Source organism: Hyperolius riggenbachi, chromosome 2 (assembly GCF_040937935.1).
Source record: "Hyperolius riggenbachi isolate aHypRig1 chromosome 2, aHypRig1.pri, whole genome shotgun sequence".
Classification (NCBI taxonomy): domain Eukaryota; kingdom Metazoa; phylum Chordata; class Amphibia; order Anura; family Hyperoliidae; genus Hyperolius; species Hyperolius riggenbachi.
The window spans coordinates 451,346,352-451,372,257 of record NC_090647.1 but is presented as its reverse complement, the minus strand read 5'-3'; the positions used below and the strand labels follow the sequence as shown (position 1 = coordinate 451,372,257).

At 46.4% G+C, this 25,906-nt stretch overlaps 1 protein-coding gene across 1 annotated transcript in view; it reads right to left on the bottom strand.

Annotated features, from left to right (window-relative positions):
• PRDX4 (peroxiredoxin 4) overlaps positions 1 to 25,075 on the bottom strand; it is a 57,377-nt gene extending 32,302 nt beyond the window's left edge. Inside the window, exons 1-4 of the mRNA XM_068265807.1 lie at positions 24,773 to 25,075; positions 4,804 to 4,921; positions 2,152 to 2,268; positions 13 to 135 (exon numbers count right to left, since the gene is read on the bottom strand). Coding sequence (XP_068121908.1) covers positions 13 to 135; positions 2,152 to 2,268; positions 4,804 to 4,921; positions 24,773 to 24,998 — 584 coding nt within the window. The 5' untranslated portion in view covers positions 24,999 to 25,075. The remainder of the gene's footprint in view (positions 1 to 12; positions 136 to 2,151; positions 2,269 to 4,803; positions 4,922 to 24,772) is intronic.
• Between the last annotated feature and the right edge of the window lie 831 nt (positions 25,076 to 25,906).

Genomic DNA, 25,906 nt, shown 5'->3' with positions numbered 1-25,906 from the left:
GTTTTCACAAACCTTAAAGTGTGACCTTGGTCTTCTAGGTAAACACCATAATCCTTTGAGATTTGATGTGTTAGGTCAGACAGAAGAGGAATTTTCATTGCACCAAGTCCCCCTTGTTTCCGTGGCGTATTTATCCTACAAAAGAGGAAAAAAAATTGTAGCAAAATATCCATTTTAAATTTTAGGTACTTTTAGCATGTTACCAATTGCTCTCAATAATCAGAAACTATAACAGTTTGCTGGGGGTGGGGGGACAAACAAACAAAACAACTATAGAAGCATGAAATAAAGGCTTGATTAAAAGCCTTATCCATCAAAAAAAAAAAAAATCCTATTTTATTAAGGCCTCTTCTACAAAAAAAAAAAAGCAGCAAGATGTACAACAGAGTTGATAGAGCGTGGCTTTTTCCTCCTTGCACAAGCGGCTCCATGCGACTGCACAGGCCTCATCAGTGTGGCTGTGTTCACTGGGAACATGGAGAAGGTGGTTACCCCAACCAGCGTTGGGCTCAAATACGATCGGAAAAGGATCAACGAGTAAAATAATTCACTAGGTTGCTGTCACTTCCAGTAGAAAAATACAGATTAGACAGTTTTTGGACTAGTCATCTACTGATGGTGGATGGTCTGAATTTTTTTTTTTTTTTTTTTTTTTTAATATGTATTGCAAAAACATTCCCTGCAAAGGCTCTGTAGAAAGATGCCAGCCTCCCTACTCCCTTGCACAATCTTCTGGCAGTTGGCCTGCATAAATGCAGCTCAGTAAAGTATTTTTGATGCTGCTAATCAACGTGCTAACCTGAGGAAGAGGATGCATTCTGCAAAAAGCATTGGCCTCAATTCACTAAGATCATGCTGGAGATAAGGCAAGAGAAAACTTACCTCCACACAGTAAGTTATCTTATCTCTTCATTCCTTAAGTTACCTCCTCTGTAGTTATTTTCACACGCAGTTAATAAACAGCCTGTCTTTAACTGTGGAGTTATTTTAAGGATTGAAGAGTTAACTTAACCACCCTGGCGTTCTGATAAGATCGCCAGGGAGGCTGCGGGAGGGTTTTTTTTTAATAAAAAAAAAACTATTTCATGCAGCCAACTGAAAGTTGGCTGCATGAAAGCCCACTAGAGGGCGCTCCGGAGGCGTTCTTCCGATCGCCTCCGGCGCCCAGAATAAACAAGGAAGGCCGCAATGAGCGGCCTTCCTTGTTTTGCTTAGATCGTCGCCATAGCGACGAGCGGAGTGACGTCATCGACGTCAGCCGACGTCCTGACGTCTGCCGCCTCCGATCCAGCCCTTAGCGCTGGCCGGAACTATTTGTTCCGGCTGCGCAGGGCTCGGGCGGCTGGGGGGACCCTCTTTCGCCGCTGCTCGTGGCGGATCGCCGCAGAGCGGCGGCGATCAGGCAGCACACGCGGCTGGCAAAGTGCCGGCTGCGTGTGCTGCACTTTATTTCATGCAAATCGGCCCAGCAGGGCCTGAGCGGCAGCCTCCGGCGGTACTGGACGAGCTGAGCTCGTCCATACCGCCCGGCTGGTTAAAGGACTTATGAGGCGAAACGCCGAAAAAAAGTGAATCACTTGAGCCATCTGTTAAGGTACATAGCGTGGATCGGGGGGGGGGGGGGGGGGTTGGCCCTAGAGCTGCGCAGCCGCACTCGCGGCTATGCGGACTGCGCAGCCGCGGGCAAAGGATGCGGCCATCTTGGGAGAGGCGAGAGAGCCCGACCCGGGCCGTGGGGTCGGCAGCCGGCCCGGGGGGCTAATGAGCGGGGGGACCCGGCGGATCGGCACGGAGGGCGCGGACGGCGTCCTCCGTGCCTTAACAGATGAGGCAAGTGATTCACTTTTTTTCGGCGTTTCGCCTTGTACGTCCTTTAAAGACAGAAGAGTTAACTTTAGATTTGCCTGAGGTAAAATGTTTCCTGAATACGACATGCCTCATCACCATGGTGACCACTCTAGAAACGTTATTAAAGACAGGAGATAAGCTTAGTGAATTGAGGCCATTGTCTAAGGGTGTTTTGGATCACTAAAACTACAGTTACAGCTCAGTATCTTGATTGGAGGGTAAGCCAACTTTGCCACCTCCCACCCCTTGGTTATCTCTCTGCAACAAATAAAAGGTTAATATAGAGAAATCACAGGTACATACCATGCCAAGTGTGTAAACTGAGAATCCACAGAACAGGCTACAACTTCAGTGTTTACTGATCTGAATTCTTCAACGCGGTCACTAAAAGCAATGATTTCTGTTGGACACACAAATGTGCTAGAGAAGAAAAAAAAAATACAGATTTAGAAAAAAGGACATTGTTGTGTGGATTACGGTACCTCGTGCAAAACAACCTTAACCAAGTAATCGTTCAAAAGCCCATGTCTCAAAATGGGGTTGTCTTTTGCACAATTCATGCCACAAACTTTAAACACAGGCTTACATCCCCCTAGTGTCCAAGCTATTTTTTGGCATACATATGAAACCGGCACCGGTAGACTTGGGCGCAGGATACAGCTGTTATATGGCTGATCCTGCTTCTGCACAAATCCGGGCCATGTTAATTACTATTCCCCCTCCAGGCCGCCATGGATACTGGGGAAATTATACAATTCGGCTTCCAGCGATTGTTGGAGGCCGAATTATTGTGTTTAAGCAACTTCGGCTCCGTCTTCTGACGGCGCCGATGTTACTCACTGAGCGCCGCTATAGACTGATTCCCACTATAGTCTATGGCGGCGCTGGCTGCGCCCAAATCTAGCAGCGCTGAAAAGCACTGCTCCGATTTTTTTTAACTAATTAGGGCTCTGCAGCTTAAAGTGCTCACTGCAGAGCCATACAAGTCAGCACACAAATGATCCCCACCTTTTTTGGCCCACCAACAGAGCTTTCTGTTGGTGGGCTCTGATCCCTGCCGGCATGTTTATTTGAGCACAGAGATGTACATTGTAAATAGACGGCTCCTGGTGGTGATAAATAAGTCCCCTAGCGGGGATTGCCACTGGGAGACTGATGACAGAGCGAAGATGCGTGCGCAATCTCCTGCAAAACACGCCCCCAGGGCTACACACCAATTGGCATTGAGCGGTCTTGGGGCTGCCACCGCGTTCAAGCCGGTTGGAGTGGAGCAGTCGGCAGGTGGTTAAAGGACAACTAATCAGAGGTATATGAAGGCTGCCATATTTATTTTCTTTTAAACAATACCAGGTTTCCTCGCTGTCCTGCTGATCCTCTGCCTCCAATACTTTCAGCCATAGACCCTGAACAAGCAGATCAGGAGTTTGACATTATTGTAAGACCTGACAAGATTAGCTGCATGCTTGTTTCTGGTGTTAGACTCTACTGCAAACAAACAGAACAGGGCTGCCAGGCAACTGGTATTGTTTAAAAGGAAATAAATATGGTAGCCTTCATTATCCCTCTCATTACAGTTGTCTTTTAACCCTGTCGGGACCAGCTGCCTACATTTAAGGACCAGGTATTTACATGCAGGGAGGGGGGGCGCATTAGGGAGGGGGGGCGCCAGGTGGTGTGGAGGGGGGGGGGGGGGGTCAGGCAGCCAGATCCCTACTGTGGGCACTTAGCTTTGATCCCCCCTGGGTGGCCAGGTGTCCCCCGTATTGATGGCAGCCTTTACTCACCTCCCAGGCTCCAGCGATGAGCAGCTGTAGACACCTCCGCTACCGCTGGCTTCCCGGCTCGTACTGACGCCAAGTCCAAGGTAGTGGCTTGATGACGTCATCAAGCCGGGACCCAGCACTTAGCGTCAATACAGCAGGGATGCCGGCCAGAGTGGAGGGGAGCGCCGATCGTCGGGGGAAAGGCAGGAAGGTGAGTGGATCCTCTAACTTCCACCCCCCCCCCACTGCCGCAGCTCTGTAAGTGATCAGCAGCCATACGCGATGCCTGCTGATCACTGATCATATGACAGCTTAATCTCCCCACTCCGGTGCGCACGATCGCGTCGGGACGGTTTTTTAGCGCGGACGTTGAAGCAACGTCCAGACAGGGCGGCAGCACCACCGACTGGGCGTAGAGTCAAACTACATCAGCCCCCAAAAGGTTAAGCAGAGGGACAACAGTGCACGTGTACACACATACAAATTGTATTGAGCAAATCTTTTCAAAGTCACTTGGGCACTTCCAACTTGGCCAAAAATGGGTTCTGAGTCACCAGACCGGCTTTCTAGAGTACCTTCCTAGAGAAAAAAAAAAAATAAAAAAATAAAAAAAATGGTGCATACTTCCTCCTACTCATTCTGAGGGGTGTGGGGAGGCATGTCATCTTGAATGCCGTTACTGCCACCTGACCAAGCCCTTTTGAGCAAAATCTTACCAGCATGGTGGATTGATTGCTTCAGAAATCAACTGAAAGGATGATCGGGCAGCCACATTGCTCGGACAGAAATCGATGCCGCAAATGGAACAATGTATGGGCACCTTTACAATAATAATCTGAATGTTTGCATAGCACTTTTTTCCTGTCAGACTGAAAGCGCTCAAGAGCTGCAGCCACTGGAACGCTCTCAAGAGACCACCCTGCAGTGTTAGGGAGTCTTGCCTTGAACTCCTTACTGAACAGGTACTGACTCTAGCCAGGATACGAACCCTGGTCTCCAATGTCAAAGGCAGTGCCCTTAACCAGTACACTATCCAGACGCTTTACTGATCAAAAAGCCCAAAGGTCATCACTCTGGAGGGTCAGAAATCAAAATGTAGCAGTTTCAGCTGAGATGCTCCAGCAGGAAGCAGTCTACTCTGTACACAGGGCTCGATAAATAAACTATGTATAGCTATAGACTATATACTTACAAATCCAAGGGATAGAAGAAGAATACCAAGTACTTCCCCTTGTAATCTGTGAGCTTCAGTTCTTTGAACTCTCCATTTATAACTGCTGTTCCCTCCCAGTATGGAGCAGGCTTGGAAACTGAATCAAGAAAAAGTAAATAAAATGAGCGATTTTAAATTGCAATGTAAAGATGATAAAAGTCTATTTTGGTGCTAAATGTGTCCCAAAGTTCAATTACAAAATCTCTGAAAACATTACAGAAACAACAATGCGACAATGTTCTTTTCTGCTCTCCCCCTCCTGACTCAGTTCTCAAGCAAAGGCACTGGTGAGAACTCACTTTAAAAAAGGACAACGGAAGTGAGAAATATATGGTGGCTGCCATATTTATTTCCTTTTGAGCAATACCAATAGCCTTGGCAGCTCTGATTATCCTCTAATACTTTCAGCCATAGACCCTCAACAAGCAGGCAGCAAATCGGGTGTTTGATAGATCTGACAAGATTAGCTGCATGCTTGTTACTGGTGCGATTCAGACACTACTGCAGCAAAATAGATCTGCAGGTCTGCCAGGCAACTGGTAAGGTGGCCATACACTGGCCCAATTCGCGGCCGTTTCGACAGCAGATTCGATCCTGGGATCGAATCTGCTGCCAATCGTTCGCGCTAAATGCACCGGCCGATCCGATTTCCTCCCGAAATCAGATCGGTCCGTCGATCACGCCGTGCGGGAAATTACCCTCGATCGCCCGCGGGTAGGGAGCGCGTCGCTAGCGGCAGCCGATCCGATCAGGTATACATTACCTGACGCTGGCTCCCGGGCGTCTTCTCCACATCTTCTCCGCGCTGCACCCGCTCCATCCCGGCGCTTCCTGTCACTGCAGTGACCAGGAAGTTCAAATAGAGGGCGGTCTATTTGAACTTCCTGGTCACGGAGTGACACAGGAAGCGCCGGGATGGAGCAGGTGTAGCGTGGAGAAGATGCGGAGAAGACGCCCAGGAGCCAGCGTCAGGTAATGTATGCGCGGGGGGGGGGGGGGGGGGAGGCATCAGCGGCGGCTCCACAGATTGTGATCGGTTTCAGGCTGAAATCGATTCACAATCTGTTTGCAGTAAAGGCAGCCATACGATCCCTCTCTGATCAGATTCGATCAGATAGGGATCTGTCAGCTGGTCGATCTAATGGCAAATCGACCACTGTATGGCTACCTGTATTGTTTTAACCACTTAAAGAGACACTGAAGCGAAAAAAAATATATGATATAATGAATTGGTTGTGTACTATGAATAATTACTAGAAGATTAGCAGCAAAGAAAATATTCTCATATTTTTATTTTCAGGTATATAGTGTTTTTTCTAACATTGCATTATTCTCTAATATGTGCAGATTACACAACATTCAGCATTCAAAATGATTCTTTCAAAGCAGTCTGAACTAATGACCTCTCCTCTGCCAGAGGAAAAGAAAACAGTTGAGATAATAAAAGTCGGATAACAGCCCTCTCCACAACTTTGAAAGTGGTAGAGCTCAAAGCCGCATCTACACGAGTAGATGCGGCCGCAATGCTCCTTATCAATCGAGCCGCTGATGCGGCTCGATTGATAAGATCCGACAGGACGGATCTCCGCACCGCCGATTCCCTGCTCACTCCCCGCGAGGGGACAATGGCAGGGAATCGTGCGGGTGATTAGCAGCGCCGGTGGGGACGAGCGGACACGAGCGGGGAATCGAATGCGGCGGGGACGCGGCGGGCACGCGGAAGAGCCGATCCGGCGGCTAATCGAGCCGCCGGATCGCTGCAATATGGCAAGGTGTAGATGGGGCTTTATAGCTTTTTTGCATAGATATAACAACTGGAGTTTCTTAACTCTTCCTGTACTGGAAACATTTAGACTGATGTATCTGATCTTAATGTTTTATTTCTTAGCTGTACTACACATACAAATCATATCATAATTATTTTTTCGCTTCAGTGTCTCTTTAAAGACCGCACCACGCTGATATGCGTGACTGCGGCAGACTCCCCTAGGACCGCTTAACACCAAGTGGTGTTAAGTCCTGGGGGCGTGGTTTGCAGGGGATATCGTGCGCATCCCCGCTTGAATGATGGAGCTCCGCTCTGCCATCAGTCTACCAGCGGCGACTGTTAGACTATTTACATTGTACCAGGGCTGTGGAGTCGGAGTCGTGGCAATTTTGGGTGCCTGGAGTCGGGAAAAAAAAAATTTTACCGACTCCTAATGAATTTAAACTGTAATTAAAATAGAAAATATGATTAAATGTTCTATTTCTCAGATAATAGTCAAATAATTTATACATACAGTAATAGCTGTGCTTAGTCCACAACAATGAAATAAAGTCATCAAAATTAGTTACTTGTGCTGCTTCAATAAAGCAGTCCCCGTATTTTTAACGTCAGATATACACATCTGATTGTGAATATATATAATATGGTCAATGAGATGGAAATAATTCTGCGCCGATTCTGATTTATGCAAATGTATGCACTTTCTTTGCTCATGAAATCCAATAATTAGAAATGTTGTTAAAATTTAGGTTGGGGGCTACAAATTAAAATGGTACCTGAGAAGGATGAAAAGAAAAAAGTTTTATACATACCTGGGGCATCTTCCATCCCCCTTCAGGCTAATCAGTCCCTCGCTGTCTACCTCCACCACCTAGATCTTCTGCTCTGAGTCCTGGTAATTCAGCCAGTCAGCAGTCCCGCGTATGCCACTTCCACAGCCAGGAGCGGTCTGCACCTGCGCAATAGTGCTGCGCAGGTGTAGTACGCTCCCGGCGGCGGAGTGTGTGCATGCGCACTACGCCAGACTGGCTCAAGTACCTGGAGTCATAGCAGAAGATCCAGGTGGCGGAGGAGGACAGCGAGGGACTGATTAGCCTGAAGGGGGCTGGAGGAAGCCCCAGGTATGTATAAAACTTTAATTTCATCTGTCTCAGGTTTACTTTGTTACACAGTAGGTACTATACTTTACATATGCACTCTCCACAGAGCTGCAGGGAATCCACTGAGAATGTTGTGCACATTGAACACAGAGGTGTTGTCTATCATCCATAAACCTGGTTCAGATTGTGCATGAAGAATGTGTAATAGAGGAAGAATCTCCTTATTCCCCTGCAGAGAACCTGCACATCACTCTTACATGTACCCACAGTTACATTGCCTAGGGCCTGATAGATGTTCTTTGTTCCGGTCTGTACCTTTTACAAGTAATCTTACCAAGGACTAGTTTTAGGTCTATGACTAAAGGGAATAAATCTGGCAGTCTCCAGATCCTTCTCACTTCAGTTGTCTTTTAAAATTCCTAAGCGTTGGCAGTTAAGAGACGGATTTCACGTTACATAGTTTAAATCAACAAGATTTTAATATGCAAATTAGAGGAGGAGTCAGAGTCGAGGAGTCCTAAACTGAGGAGTCGGTGTCGGTGGATTTTTGTACCGACTCCACAGCCCTGCATTGTACAGCACTACGATCTACGGCAGCGCTGTACTAGGGACAGCATTTCACTCGGCTGTACCCTGGAGAGGCTCACAGAGTGATCAGCTCTCATAGGCTGATGCCTATGAGAGTCGATTGCTGAGATTGGTTGCCGGAGGGGGTGAAATAAATATTAGTCGATAAAAAAAGAAAAGAAAAAGCCTGCAGCAGCAATCAGAGCCCACCAACAGAAAGCTCTGTTGGTGTGCAGAAAAGGGGGGGGGAGGGGGGGGTCATTTGTGTGCCAAATTGTACTGATAAAAAAAAAAAACTAAAATAATGACACTTCCCTAAGAACGGGTCCTCTGAAACCACCAGAAGCTTCGCACGTCGTCCTTTACACCACCGCTGCTGCCTGGGAGTTGTGACCCTCTGGATGTTTGCACCCACGCTCCTCTTCATGCACCTGCATAAGTAAGCTATTCATAGACAAGCAGCTCCAGCTTACTGCACAGGTGCAGTACGACCACGCTCGTGCATGTAGAGGAAAGCGGTAACAATATATCTAATGGCAATATGAGAGGGAATCTATTCCCTGCAGATCGATCAAGTCTGCAGGGAATGCTCAAACTCACTCTTATCACGCGAACGACAGTCTGTACACACGACCGATTTAGCGGGCGAACGACGGGACGTTCAAACGACCCGTCGTTCGTAAAAAAACAGACGTGTGTATGGGCCTTAAGAGAAAACACTTGCCATGCTCTCTGTTTCATCCTCACTTCTAAAAGTGTCTGTTATCAGCTGTGATAAGAATCCCGGACTGAGCATTTAATCTGGCTTTGCAGGGAATAATTATAGCTGAGTCATGATAGCAGAGCCACAAGGGGGCAGACTTGGGCTTGAAAAGACACCAGAGTAGACAGACTCCGCTATAATCTTTCCCTAGCAAAGCTAGACTTAGTGCTCAGTCTGGGATTCTTAACAGAGGTGATAACAGTCAGATTAAACAGAGAACAATTAAACAAAGAGCAGAGTAGGTGTTTACTGTCATGTTCCCACTGATTTATAAGGTAAAATACAAGAGGGTGCTTCATCTCTGGTTCTCTTTAAGGACTGCAGTCAAAAAACCAGGCACTTTTTCCCATTCAGACCACTTCAGCTTTAACGGTTTATTGCTCGGTTATACAACCAACTATCTAAATGAATTTTACCTCCTTTTCTTGTCACTAATACAGCTTTCTTTTGGTGCTATTTGATTGCTGCTGTGATTTTTAGTTTTTATTATATTCATCAAAAAAATGTTTTGTTTTTTTTAAGTTTCTGTGCTGACATTTTTCAATTAAAGTAAAATTTCTTTATACATTTTTGTCCAAATTTATTGTGCTACATGTCTTTGATAAAAAATAAAAAAAAAATCCAATAAGTGCATATTTATTGGTTTGGGTAAAAGTTATAGCGTTTACAAACTATGGTGCAAAAAGTGAAGCATCTCTGAAGTTTCCATTTCTAACTTGTGACAAACAAAAAATAAATCTTCCACGGACTCACCATGCCCCTCTCTGAATACTTTGGGTGGTCTACTTTCCAAAATGGTGTCATATAAATAATGTGTTTTGGGGTGTATTTTTACACATACCCATGCTGGGTGGGAGAAATCTCTCTGTAAATGAGTTTTTTTTTTTTCACACACACACACACACACACACACACACACACACACACACACACACACACACACCTCTCCTTTCCAGCATGGGTATGCGTAAAAATACACCGCAAAACACATTATACTACTTCTCCTGAGTACGGCGATACCACGTGACACTTTTTTCCAGTCTAGGTGTGCTAAGGGGCCCAACGTCCTATGAGTACCTTTAGGGCCTGTTCATACTTGCTGCGTTTGTAGAACGCGTATAAATTCAAAGAAACGCAAGTTGAAAAATGCATGCGTTTTTCTTGCGTTTGAATGCGTTTTCTATTGCGTTTTGCACAAACACGTGACCCAGGGGAAAAAAAAGAATTATGGGAACCGCAGAGGAAAACGGACGCTAAAAACGCAATAGTACGCGTTTTTGATACGCGTCCATAGACTTTCATTGCGTCCGTTTCTATGCGTATCGCACAGAACTGCGTGCAGCAATGCGGATGAGAAACGTATGCGTCTCATACGCATACATGTGAACTAGCCCATTTAAAAGCATTAGGAGCCGTTTCTATGCGTTTTTGGTACCAGTACGCGTTCCCTGAAAACGGCTAGGAACGCATATAGTCTGAACAGGCCCTTAGGATTTCACAGGTCATTTTGAGGCATTTGGTTTCTAGACTACTCCTCACGCTTTAGGGCCCCTAAAATGCCAGGGCAGTATGGGAACTCCACAAGTGACCCCATTTTAGAAACAAGACACCCCAAGGTACTCCGTTAGTAGTATGGTGAGTTCATAGAAGATTAAATTTTTTTGTCACAAGTTAGGGGAAAATTACACTTTGTGAAAAAAAAAAAAAAAAAATAATAAAAATCCAATTTCCGCTAACTTGTGACAAAAAAAAATCATCTTCTATGAACTCACCATACACCTAACGGAATACCTTGGGGTGTCTTCTTTCTAAAATGGGGTCACTTGTGGGGTTCCTATACTGCCCTGGCATTTTAAGGGCCCAAAACCGGGAGGAGTAGTCTGGAAACCAAATGCCTCAAAATGACTGTTCAGGGGTATAAGCATCTGCAAATTTTGATGACAGGTGGTCTATGAGGGGCAGAGTTTTGTGGAACCGGCCATAAGCAGGGTGGCCTCTTAGATGACAGGTTGTATTGGCACTGAAGTGCAGGAAGCGCAGGATGTTCTCAAATCGTGACCTGGACATAGCAGCAGAGAACATGGGCATGTGATGTATTGGGTGCGTAGACCAATAAGACCGCAATACATTATTTTTGACTAGACCGATGTTAAGGAGAAGGCCCCCAAAAATGTTACGTTCGGAAACTTGGAGTGGCTTCCACCGAAAAAGGCTGGGCATAGTAGCTTCTTGGATTGGCGGTTGCGTATTGTGTGGTATAAAGGTTGGTCTCGGCCACAATTAAGTTGTACCAGCAGTGATCAGAAAAAAAAAAATTCACTGCGGTGGGGCGGATGAGGGTTTGGCCAGCAGATCAGAAGCCCGCAGGGGGCAGATCAGGGCCTGATCTGATGGATAGGAGTGCTAGGGGGTGACAGGTGGTTACAGGAAGTGATTGATGGGTGTCTCAGGGGGTGATTAGAGGGGAGAATAGATGCAATCAATGCACTGGGAAGGTGATCGGAAGGGGGTCTGAGGGGGATCTGAGGGTTTGGCCGAGTGATCAGGAGCCCACACGGGGAAAATTAGGGCCTGATCTGATGGGTAGGTGTGCTGGGGGGGGGGGGGTGTGACAGGAGGTGATTGATGGGTGTCTCGGTGTGAATAGATGCAAGCAATGCACTGGTGAGTTGATCGAGGGGGTCTGGGGGGCTATCTGAGGGTGTGGGCAGGTGATTGGGTGCCCGCAAGGGGCAGATTAGGGTTTGATCTGATGGGTAGCAGTGACAGGTGGTGACAGGGGGTAATTGATAGGTGATCAGTAGGTGATTACAGGGGAGAATATATGCAAGCAATGCACTGGAGAGTTGAACAGAGGGGGTCTGGGAGGGGGGGGGGGCTATCTAAAGGTGTAGGATTGGGTGCCCGCAAGGGGCAGATTAGGATCTGCTCCGATGGGTAGCAGTGAGATGGTGACAGGGTGATCAGTGGGTGATTAGAGGGGAGAGCAGATGTAAACAATGCACTTTCGGAGGTAATCTGAGGATGTGAGCGGGTGATAAGGTGCCCACAAGGGGCAGGTTAGGGTCTCATCTGATGGGTGGCAGCGACAGGTGGTGATTGACAGGTGATCAGTGGGCGATTACAGGGGAGGATAGATGTATACAGTACACAGGGGGGGTGATCAGGAGCCCCCAGGGGGGCAGTTTAGGACCTAATCTAAAAAATATAGTGTTGACAGTGACAGGGAGTGATTGATGGGTGATTAGGGGGGTGTTTGGGTGCAAACAGGGGTCTGAGGGGGTGATAGGGGGGGTCTGATGGGTGCTGTGGGCGATCAGGGGGGGCCAGATCAGTGTGTGAGGTTACCAGGGGGCTGCCTCCTGCCCTGGTGGTCCCTCGATCACTGGGACCACCAGGGCAAGAGGCAGCCTGTATAATACGCTTTGTATACATTAAAGCGTATTATACGCTTTACATGAGGCAGATCGGGGGTTAACAACCCGCTGGCGCTTCTAAACAGCCGGTAGGTTGATGTCGCGGGTGGGCGGAGCTTAATGCCAGTGGATGCACGCGCATGCATGCGTGCGATCCCTGGCTTTTTAGTGTCCCAGGACCTGACGCCGATGGGAGTTAGGCGGTCCTGGACGTGGCACTTTGCCGACGCCCATAGGTAGTGGGCGGTCAGCAAGTGGTTAAACAAACACCACTGAGAGGAATGTCAACCAAAGGGACATTGGAGGCGGTCACAATACTGGAAAAAGGTTACAGCTTTACTGCAGAATTGCTGCAGACACAAATTACTAGTTCTGAATCAATCTGGTAACTGTTAAGCTTAAGGGGCCCATCGACACTGGCCGATTCCAGCCATCGATCGACTACCGACTCCAATTCAACCGCTCTGATCGAATCAGCTAGAAATCGTTGCAGCAAGAAGTATGATCGATCGGCCAATCGATTTCGATTTGCTCATTGGGTCCGGGTGGAAAATCTAGGTCGGTCGGCTGCTGGCAGCAAATCGATGGCCCATAGATTTGCATTGGATCAAATGGCGCAATAATGCATTTCGATTGATTTTCAATAGATTTCATTCTGAAATCTATTGGAAATCTGTTCCTAGCGTATGGCACACATCAGATAGATTCCTGTCAGATTCGACCTGACATGCATCTGACAGGAATCTGATGGTCGAATCTGCTGCAAATTTATAAGTGTATGGCCACTTTAAAGAGAAACCGTGACCAAGAACTGAACTTCATCCCAATCAGTAGCTGATACCCCCTTTTACATGAAAAATCTATTCCTTTTCACAAACGGATCATCAGGGGCTCTGTATGGCTAATATTGTGGTGAAACCCCTCCCACAAGAAACTGAGGACCATGGTACTCCTGGCAGTTTCCTGTCTGTGAACCTTGTTGCACTGTAGGAAATAGCTGTTTACAGCTGGATCCAACTGCCAAAACAGCAAGCAGCAGTTACATCACTTGCCAGCAGTAAAAATGTCATGAGATAAATGTCAGGATTGTAAATCAGGGATTTAAAAGATTTTACAATGGGCAAACACTGACTAAATCCTTTATACATAATTGTAAAAATGAAGCATTTTTTTATTACATTATTTTCACTGGAGTTCCTCTACGTATTCATAAAAAAGTGTATATTCTTTAAAGGAAAAAAAAATAATCCGAAAATGGCAGTTGTGTGAAAAGCTAACATGTTAACTGGAAACACGAGATGCAATGTTTCATTTAGAACAAACTGCTTTAGTACACGTGTCTTAGTAAGAAACTAAACAAACAGGAGGGAGGGGGAATGGAGGTTATGGAGATGGACACGTACACAAGACTTGAAAAATAACCGTTTGTGAGAACATGGTGTCAGAACAGCATAATCTTTACAGGAACCAAAGACTTTAGGATAAGTACAGTACTAACAGGTAATTAGGAGGAAAATGAAAGGAAAAGCTGAGCCCACAGCCCTTGCAACCATGTAGCTGACAAGTTAAATACACAGCTACCAGAGGCTGCAATTGGCTCAGGCTTTGTCATTGTGTTTACAAAAATGAGTATTTGTATGCGATATGTGCATTTTCCTGCTGAGTTTAAGTTCACACTCGGAACAGCAAATCACAGTTGCTGGAGATCAGCAAGGTGCAAAAGCATGCGAGTGGGAATGGGGGCTAAAATGTACCTGTGAGGAAAAAAAGCTGTAAGTTAGATCCTTAAAGGGAAGGTCCAAGCAAAAAAAAAAAAAAAAAATGAGTTTCACTTGCCTGGGGCTTCGACCAGCCCCATGTAGCCATCCTGTGCTCTCATAGTCACTCACTGCTGCTCCAGTCCCCCGCTGGCAGCTTTCTGACCTCGGAGGTCAGGGCCGCATTGCGTACATTTTTACGCATTCCCGCTAGTGCAGGAACATTAACATATACATTTTTACGCGTTAGTGGTGCAACGCATACATTTTTGTTCCTGCACTAGCTGGAATGCGTAAAAATGTATGCAATGCGGCCGTGACCTCCGAGGTCAGAAAGCTGCCAGCGGGGGACTGGGGCAGCAGTGAGTGACTACGAGGGCACAGGATGGCTACATGGGGCTGGTAGTAGCCCCAGGAAAGTGAAACTCATTTTTTTTTTTTTTGCTTGGACCTTCCCTTTAACTAGTAGAGGGAAGCCTCTGGATAAGAGGCTTCCCCCATCCATCTCTCCCCCAAAGAGCCAGCACTGGGATGCCGATGCCTACACAGTAGCATAGAGCCACTTTTGCACATTTTATTTTTTTGACTTCTCTAAATCCCAATTCTAATTTTGCACTAAAGGCACCCATTAACGATACAATTTTAATGAACGATCGTATTTTTATCAGATTTTTCACATCGTATTGCATGAAAACAGGGAAGCAGATGGGCCCAATCAATCCTGAACAATCACATAGATATGGTCATACCTGGTGGCGTTATGATCACAAGTTGAAGTCTTAGTTGTGTGGATTGATTAATCGCTTATACACACACACCATGCAATTTTCTCATCAGATCGACTGTCAAAAATTTCAAGCATTTCTGACCTGCTCCCAATCAAGTGCAGTACTGATCTCAAAATCGTTCTTTCTCAGAAGCAGATCAGACATACTGTAAATTATCGATCAGTCAATCCGACAAAAATTGCACGGTATGTACCCTAATCTAAATGAACTAATGGCTGCTTTGTGTCCCTGCTCCAGTTTTCTTTGCTTTGTATTAAGCCTTATGTATCATGCAACATATTTGTGTGATCTGATCATATAAAAACACATACTGTACCTGCAATATTTAAAGGAACAATAAAAGATTGTTCTATTAGGACACACAACGTTTATCCCTGTGAACTTTACAACATCCGCACACTCATACTTTACGCCTTCTCAATTTGCAATGAAAACTCATTAGAATGTGAATTTAAAAAAAAAAAAAAAAAAAAAAAAAAACGGTTCTTTGCACTGTGTGCTTTTAATTTGCATTTTGCCTTTTTATTCATCTACAGTACATAATCATTAAAGTAAAATACAGTATCATAAAAAATGCATCAAAAAACACTTTGCTCTGCATTTTCATTATATGTGTGTGTGTTTTACATGCATTGTTGAAAATTATGCAGCAAGTTGTGGATTTTCAAAAACGCACAATGTAAATCACACATAGTTTTCAAAATTATTCAACCCCCACTGAAAATGAGTGTTTTGGCCAGTTTGACATTGATTTTGATTATTTAAGTCATCTTGTTTACAATTAAATCAAAGAGGCACTTGTAAGTCAGACAAATATAACATAACATTTATAATGAAATAACCACAAAGGTCTTGTCTGTGCTCACATTATTATCAGTTTTATTCAATCCCCAAGTGACATTCATTCTTAGTAATTAATACATCCTTTTCCAGTTATAACAGCTTTTAAAAACGTGAAGCATAGCTTGACACAAGTGTCTTGCAGCGATCTACGGGTATCTTAGCCCAGTGTTTCCCAACCGCTGTTCCGCGGCACACTAGTGTGCCACGGGATGTTGCCTGGTGTGCTGTGTGGGGATCCCCAACCTGTGGTCCGCAGGACGCAGGACTGTCCTCTTCCTCCCCCCTCCCGCCCGTCCCCGCTTTTATTACCTTAGCAGCGGCCGCCCTCCCCTCTCCAGTGCATGTATTTATTCAAGCAGCGTATCTCCCGGCTGCTCTGTGTGTGATGCGCAGGAAGCAGGGCTCGGTTACCATAGTAACGGCGATACATATCGCCGTTACAGGAAGCCGCTGCTCTGCTTCCTGCCGCATCACACAGAGCAGCCGGGAGATACGCTGCTTGAATAAATACACGCGCCAGAGAGGGGAGAGTGGCCGCTGTTAAAGAAATACTATCGATTGAAAGGACTTTTTTTTTTATAACTCTATATCAATGTACACATTACCACTAGTGCTAGGGGCACTTTATTCACCCAGGTCTCTCTCTCGCTATCCCTGCTTAAAAATTCATTTCGCACACAGCTCATAGTAGTTTGAGTCACCCTGAGCTGCTTGGTTACTCTGTCACACAGCTCACAAATATATTTCACTGTGTCACTCACAGCATGCAGCAGACATGAGGAGAAATAGGCTGATCTGAGGTGGTAACAGGTAACTAAATGAGCTGGAATATTGCTGGAATATAACTAGCTATACCAGGAGTCTGTGTTTACACTCAGACTGACTGCCTGCTTGTGGTGATTCACTCCAGGCTGCATCCACTTTACAAGCTGCTGAGAGGGGCAGACCACTGTCTACAATTAGCATTATTAGTATCTTTATCAGTCAAGAGAAGCAAAGATAATAAACACACATTGCTAGAATCTTTAACCCCTTACCACCATATCAATAAGATTCTTTCAGCAAGGTGATAAACTATAAACTGAGGAGTTGATAGCAACTCCCCTGTGCAGAGATATGGTCTAGCCCTCTGGGAGCCTAGTATTAGATACATTTTGTATCCAACACTGAGGGAGGATTTTACAGCTGAGAGGAACAGCTGTGTGAGGAATCAAATTGCTCCTAGTACTTGCCCTAATGTGTGCTACAACATACAGCATTTAAAAATAAATGCATACATCGATAGTATTCCTTTAAGGTAATAACAGCGGCGGGGGCACCACCTACCCATACTGGCTATACCGGGGCACTATACTAGCTATACTGGGGCACTATCCTGGGCCACTATACTGGGGTGCTATCCTGGGCCACTATACTGGGGTGCTATACTGGGCCACTATACTGGGCCACTATACTAGCTATACTGGGCCACTATACTGGGGTGCTATACTGGGCCACTATACTGGCTATACTGGGCCACTATACTGGCTATACTGGCTATACTGGGCCACTATACTGGCTATACTGGGCCACTATACTGGCTATACTGGGCCACTATACTGGCTATACTGGGCCACTATACTGGCTATACTGGGCCACTATACTGGCTATACTGGGCCACTATACTGGCTATACTGGGCCACTATACTGGCTATACTGGGGCACTATACTAGCTATACTGGGGCACTATACTAGCTATACTGGGGCACTATACTAGCTATACTGGGGCACTATACTGGCTATACTGGCTATACTGGGGCACTATACTGGCTATACTGGGGCACTATACTGGCTATACTGGGGCACTATACTGGCTATACTGGGGCACTATACTGGCTATACTGGGGCACTATACTGGCTATACTGGGGCACTATACTGGGGCACTATACTAGCTATACAGAGGCAACTAAACTCCCTATACTGGGGCAACTATGCTAGCTATGCAGCCGCACCCCAGCCCCCCCCCCCCCCTAGCCTGCTGCGCACAGCACTGTCCACTAGGTCGCGCAAACACCCAAACAATCTTAATCTGCAACCATGCTCTAGTGGACATGGAGGTATGCTTGGGATCATTGTTCTGTTGAAAGGTCCAACGTCTCCCAAGCCTCAAGTTTGTGACGGACTGCATCACATTTTCATCCAATATCTCCTGGTACTGAAGAGAATGCATGGTACCTTGCACAGTGAAGCTTCCCTGTACCTGCAGAAGCGAAACAGGCTAAAGCATGATTGACCCCCTGCCATTCTCCACAGTAGGCAAGGTGTTCTCTCCTTCATAGGCCTTGTTCTTCCTCCTCCAAACATAGCGTTGATCCATGGGCCCAAACAGTTCTAATTTTGATTCATCAGTCCACAGAACACTATCCCAAAACTTTTGTGGTAGTGTTCTGTGGGCTGATGAAACACAATTAGAACTGTTTGGGTCCATGGATCAACGCTATGTTTGGAGGAGGAAGAACAAGGCCTATGAAGAAGAGAACACCTTGCCTACAGTGAAGCATGGCGGGGGGTCAATCATGCTTTGGGGCTGTTTTGCTTCTGCAGGTACAGGGAAGCTTCAGCGTGTGCAAGGTACCATGAATTCTCTTCAGTACCAGGAGATAATGGATAAAAATGTGATGCAGTCCGTCACAAACCTGAGGCTTGGGAGACATTGGACCTTTCAACAGGACAAAGATCCCAAGCATACCATTAAGTCCACTAGAGCATGGTTGCAGATTAAAGGCTGAAACATTTTGGAGTAGCCATCACTGTCACCAGAGGTTCTCAATCGGATTTAACCCTCCTGGCGGTTTGCAAAAAAATCGCCAGGGGGCAGCAAATCTTTTTTTTTAAATTTTTTTTTTTTTTTTTCATGTAGCGAGACAAAGTCTCGCTACATGATAGCCGCTGCTCAGCGGCATCCCCCCAGCCCCTCCGATCGCCGCCGGCGATCGGAGATCCGGAGATCCCGTTCAAAGAACGGGATCTCCTGGAGGGCTTCCCCCGTCGCCATGGCGACGGGCGGGATGACGTCACCGACGTCATCGACGTCGTGACGTCAGAGGGGACTCCGATCTGCCCCATAGCGCTGCCTGGCACTGATTGGCCAGGCAGCGCACGGGGTCTGGGGGGGGGGGGGGCGGCCGCGGCGAGAGGAATTGCGGCGGATCGGCGGGTAGCGGCGGCGATCGGGCACTGCACGCAGCTAGCAAAGTGCTAGCTGCGTGCAGCAAAAAAAAAATTATGCAAATCGGCCCAGCGGGGCCTGAGCGGTGCCTTCCGGCGGCATAGCCCGAACTCAGTTCGGGCTTACCGCCAGGAAGGTTAAAGCAGTTGCAGCGCGCAAGCCTAAGAATGTGACTGAACTGGAGGCTTTTGCCCATGAAGAATGGGCTAAGATACCCATAGATCGCTGCAAGACACTTGTGTCAAGCTATGCTTCACTTTTAAAAGCTGTTAGTACAACATCCTTTTCCAGTTATAAGTACTAAGGATGAATGTCACTTGGGGGTTAAATAAAACGGATAATGATATGAGCACAGAAAATGTTATGTTATATTTGTTTGACTTACAAGTGCCTCTGATTTAATTGTAAAGATAACTGAAATGATCAAAATCAATGTCAAACTGGCCAAAACACTCAACTTCAGTCGGGGTTGAATAATGTTGAACACAACTGTACGTTTCTTCACTAGAGACAGAATCTCGGGGACCGTGGGTGTGTCCACACAGGCCAAGCACCCTCAACTAGCTCAATAGAATGTGGACCCACTAACACCACATACATATGTGCTTACTTGATATTTAAACTGCAATGGAGCATTCATTATTTATAAACACATGTCCAGCTACAGAAGATGGCATTGGAACTGCAAGGGAGGCCAATGTGCATATGGAGGGGAAAAAAAAAATTATATTTATATTATAGAGATAGATAGATATATATTCACCTGTCACAAGTTTCTTGGCTCTGCCCATTGTCTTCAAACCAATGTGGACATGGCTGGTCCTCATCTGCCACTCAGCTCCGCCCCCTCTCAAACCTGTGACACATCAAGTTTGCCCGATGCCCGTACATCAGAGTTCCCCCAACCCTGTCCTCAAGGTCCACCAACAGTACATGTTTTGCAGGAAAACACAAAAATTCACAGGTGAGGTATTTAGTGTCTCAGCAAAGCTGATTAACTACCTCTCTGGATTTCTACAAAACATGCACTGTTGGCCTTGAGGACAGGGTTAGGGAACACTGCCCTATATGACCATTTCCCTGTCCTCTAAACTGGGGCAATGAGCAGAGTAGAGAAAGCCCCAATGGCATGTCTTTCATGTGGAAAGGGTTGTTGGATGCGCTGTCAGTGACAAAGTACACACAATGGGATTTTCAATTGTTTCCAAAATGTCCGATCTGATTTCCAATCGATTTTCCATAAAAATGAACAGAAAATCGATCAGAAATCAGAGTGGACATATTGGAAATAATCGATCTGGCAGGAAATCTCATCATGAGTACCTAGCATTAGGCAAAGAACACACTAGCAGTGCTTTTCTAAGCACTTGTGATTTGAAAAGCTCTTGCTAATGTAATGCTATGTGTGTGATCCCACTTGAGGGCTAAGATTTTATAAAAATTCCCAAAAGCACGGCATAGCAGGAGATTTTCAAATCACTGGCGCTTAGAAAAGCACTGCTAGTGGGTCTCACAGGTAATGGTGTTTTTGTAAGACTCTCCCTAGAGCACATATGTTGAACTCCAGGCCTGGAGGGCCAGATCCTTGCCAGTGTTTAGGATGGACTGAGAAAGAGAGGAATGTGTTCTACCTGATGGACCACACCTTTCCTGATTCAGACCCATCAATTCATTTGAGCTGTATCAAAAATGTGTGAGGATCTCGGCCCTCGTAGGACCGGTTTGACATACCTGCCCTAGAGGCTTTCTTCAAAGATAGACTGAAGCGAGATAAAATTCTTGCTTTTACCTCTTATTTATGTTAAACACTATGGCTAGTGCTAAAGGCTCGTACAAACGTTGGATTTTTCCCAACGACCAGTCGTTTGGATGTTTGAACGTACAGACGTCAAATCGGGCGCATGTATGATCGGTCGATCAGCTGATAAGACAGGATTTGAACGGTCCGCCTAGCGGATCTGTCAAAACCAGTCTTATCAGCTGAATAGACCAGTCGTTTGGAAAAAAAAAAAAAAAAATCAGACGTTCGAGCCTTAAAACGCTGCATCCCCATGGCAGAACGAGGGGTTTATACCCCCAATCCCCAGGGCTAAAAATCGGGGATCGCTTCCTAGTAGAGGCAGAGCTTTGGGCTGTAGCTCTGCCTCTACTCACATCAATCCCCGCCCCTCTCAATCTTCCTTCACTGAGAGGGACGGGGGAGAGGCTGAGATCTGTGGTGGATTGACACAAATGGAAGCAGAGCTGCAGCTCATAGCTCTGCCTCCCTGTGCAGCAAAATCCACGACCAAGAAAGTCGTGGATTTTGCCCTGTGATTAGGGGGGTATAAACCCCTCGTTTTGCTGCAGAGATGCGGCATTTTAGCGTTAGCCATAGTGATTAACATAATTAAAAAGGTAAAAGCAAGGATTTGAATTTGCTTCAGTTTTGTTTTTTTATTATTAACCTGTCAAAGGAGAACAAGTTCTAAAATGTACTTACCTGGGGCTTCTTCCAGCCTCCCTGGTTTACTCCCATTGCACTCCATTAATCAGCTGCGACCCTCTGAAACATCACTCACCGCTGGCTATAGCAGATGCTTGGCCTTGGCCATACATGCCCAGTAGCTCGCAACTGGTGAGTCTGCAGACATTCGGAGGGCTCAGCTGCTAAAAGGATAGCAACGTGAGGAAACTCAAGGGACCTGTGATAGGTACACTATAATTCGCCTTGGGTCCGTTTTCACTGCCCACATCCAAAACCTCACAAAGACCTGCAACTTCCACCTTCGTAACATCTGTAAAATTTGCCCTTTCCTGACCTCTGCCACCACCAAACTCCTCATCCATGCCCTCATAATTTCCCGCCTTGACTATTGCAATGCCCTTCTGTCTGGTCTCCCTATGACCCAAACAGCCCCACTGCAGTCCATCATGAATGCGGCAGCCAGAATTATCCACTCTTCCCATCGCTCCACCAGGGCAGCTCCCCTCCTTGAATCCCTCCACTAGCTTCCTATTCAGTCCAGAATCAGATTCAAGATACTGTGTCTGACCTACAAATCTGTCCACAAAACCTGTCCAACCTACATTTCCGATCTTACTCAGGAGGTACACACCTAGACGCTCACTGCGCTCTTCCAATGAACTTCGCCTAACCGCCCCCCGCATCACCCAGTCCCATGCACGCCTCCAGGACTTAAGAGCTGCTTCAACACTATGGAACTCCCTACCTCCACCCATTAGGGCAGCCCCCTCCAACATCTTCAAGAAGGCCCTCAAAACTCACCTTTTCACTCTGGCCTACTACCCCTCACAAGTGCTCTAAACCCACAGCTGAACTCTGGTCCCCTACTGTTCGTGTCCTTACCTCTCCCTCTAGATTGTAAGCCTTTGGGCAGGGTCCTCCTTTTGTGTCCTACCTGATCATGCGCCTCCATTACTATGAACCCATGCTATACATCTAAGTTAACCTAACTTGCCTAATCTCCATGCTCCATCCAGTGACTAAGCATTACCTTGTACTCATACTGTGCTGCATGATCTGGTCTTTCTTGTATTCAGGTATTGTCATTTTGCTGTATGTCACCCCTCAATATTGTCTGTAACCTAAACTAATGTCCAGTAGGGCTGCACAATTTCTCGGTTTTAAACCGAAACCGCGGTTCCTGTGAAGACGATTTGGGGATCGTCTGGATCCGGCGGTTTTCGGTCTTTAGTGCCCGCTCTTGTCCGCATGGCCATGGTCCGCCTACCGCAGCACCGAGCCACAGAAGCAGTGCATATTTATGTTAATGAGCCGGCCAGCGGGGGGGAGGAGAGTTCAGTCCAGAGCGGCACACAGCTTCTCCAATCGCTGGATAGCAATGGAATGATGGCAGCGGTAGGCGGAGCTGTACTAGAGCGTACAGCTCCGCCTACCGCTGCAGTCATACCATCGGCATCCAGCGATTGGAGAGGCTGTGTGCCGCTCTGGACTGAACTCTCCTCCTCCCGCTGCCCGGCTCATTAACATCATAAATATGCACTGCTGCCACTGGATCCGCCCCCCCCCCCCCCCCCCCCGAGTCCCATACGGCGTACCTACCTATCTATACTGGGGCACTATGCTAGCCATACTGGGGCACTATGCTAGCCATACTGGGGCACTACGCTAGCTATACTGGGCACAACCTACCCATACTGGGCACTATACTAGCGTAACTATACTAGCCACACTGGTGCAACTAAACTACCTATATTGGGGCAACTATACTAGCCACACTGGTGCAACTAAACTCCCTATATTGGGGCTACTATGCTAGCTATGCCGCAGCACCCAAGTCCTCCCCCCCCCCCCCCCAAAACCCGCTGCGCACGACACTGTACACTAGGACGCCCCCCCAGTCCCCGGAGAAAAATGTGGTCAGAAAGTGGACCCTGCCGTGCGCCACAGTCCACACAATATTGTTCAAGCTCAGGGGTACATTGTGAATTAAGTGCTAAAGCTTGTTTTGGGGAAAAAAATTTTTTTTATAATATATCTATCTATATCAATTTCAATTTTTACCCCAAATCGTGCAGCCCTAATGTCCAGCGCTGCATAATATGTTGGCGCTTTATAAATACAATAAATAAATAACTACCAACTGGAACCTTGCACTGAAACACTGCAGCATGCATGGAGTTCAGGGAATCCCCACAGAGGGGAGCATACCAACTCACACATATCAGAACATTGAACCAAGGACCTGGACGTTTTGCACAAGCACCATTTCTCCAAATAGAAGCCAGAGCAAAGTGCAGTTCACTAAAGGTGCCCATTAACAGTACACTTTTTATTTAACAATTGTATTTGATAAAATTATTCACATTGTATTGCATGAAAACAGAACCTGATGGGCCTATTAATCCTGAACAATCACATTATCTATCATTTCCAATGATTGTTTCATAGATATGGTCATAACTGGTGGGGTTATAATAACAAGTCAGATTCTTAATGCCTAATACACACGGTACGATCTTCCATGCGATAGATAGATCCGATCCGACTGATAAAATCCCATCATGTCCGATATTGCTCCCAATCATTTCTGCACTCGATTTCTCATAGCAGTGAATGGAAAAACATAAGAAAAACAAAAGAAGAGAATCAAGTGCAGAATCGTGCGGGATAGACGATTGGGTCTCAAAATTGCATGGAAAATCTTACCATGTGTACCCAGCATTAGTGATGTGGATCGATAAAGTACAATCTTTTCCTTCAAGGCCTATACGCACTATGCAATTTTCCCATCAGATCAACAATTTTAAGCATTTATGACCTACTCCCGATCAAGTACTGCTATCAAAATCAATCTCTTTCTCAGAGGCAGATCAGTCATGCTATAAATTATCGATTGCTCGATCTAACAGGAAAAAAATGCACATACCTTTAATCTAAATGATCTTACAATAAGGCTCATTCACTAAAAAGACTGTGCTATTAATGGGCACCATTAGACTAGTTCTTTCCAACCCAAACAATACATATTCATAAAAATATAGAAAACGGAATAAAACATGTTCTCATCAAGATAAAAACAAACAGAAAAAAAAGTTTCTAATGACAGATAGTGACAGCAGCAGAGACACAGTTCCTGAAGACATTCAAGACAATGCTGGCTGGCGCGCATGGATTTGAACATGAACACCAATGGGAAGAGCCCAGCACAGCACTAGCGGCCGGGGGAGGGTCAGCAGGAGACTCACAACATACTGGCTGCAGGTTACCCACTTTTCGCCTTGCTCAGATGCAGCGAGTGGTCGGACACCGGCACACGTGTGGCTTCCCCGGGGTACACCTGCCCTCCGGCGTAGAAGTGACACTCTCCCTCCTGGTTGGCGCGGTAATGGCGGGCCTGCTCCTTGTCCTCTGTAGAGTGGCTGGACACAGCCGCCCTCTGCAGCACTGCAAAGCAGATAGCTAGGAAGACAGCCAGACGATGCTGCGAGGCCTCCATCCTCCTCTGCAGCTGCGGTACAGTCCTCGACTCCTCGTAGTGAGACTCAGCACAGCAGCCTACGTGTGGGAGGAGGCAGAGCCTATGATGAGGCAGGGAAGGGGAACTGCGGGGAGGGGCAGTGGCACAGCTTAACTCTACGTTTCCCATATGCTTCCATATCAGCACCCAAGGGATATACAGTAAAGAGGAAGAAGATTGTCCTAAAACTGTAACTAGACCTACTTCCTTGAGAGCATCGTCCTATCACTTTCACACCTAATGGGGATATGTTGCTATTTATTATGAATAAGGCACATCAGCCACACCCTTGTCACATAGCATGTAGCAAATTCATAAAGGAAATATTTAAATATTTCTCATTTTTATTGAACCTGCAAGCTGAAATACCTGCAGGTGCATGAATCTGTGCTGGGGATTTAGGCTTGGTTCAGATGGAGTGTGTGCAGGGTGTTTAGGCTTGGTTCAGAGGGACGCTAGTGGGGCTTCTGCGGGGTGGCTCGTTTAAACACCATCGTCATTTGCGCTACAACTTAGTGTAGCCAACAAAAGATGCTACATGTACCAGCCAAGTGGAGACAGGATCTACTGTGGCATTTACATGAACTTCCCCCATCTGCTGGCACCGTTGTCTAACAGCTGCTTCCATTCAAATAAATCGCTAAAAACACAACGTTAAAACGCCCCATTAGTGTCTCTCTGAACCAGAGAACCATGTGGCAGCACAGTGGCATAGTGAGTAACGCTCTCGCCATGCAGCGCTGGGTCCCTGGTTCGAATCTCAGCCAGGTCAACATCTGCAAGGAGTTTGTATGTTCCCCTGTGTCTGCGTGGGTTTCCTCTGGGCACTCCGGTTTCGTCCCACATCCCAAAAACATACAGAAAAGTTAATTGGCTTCCACCTAAAT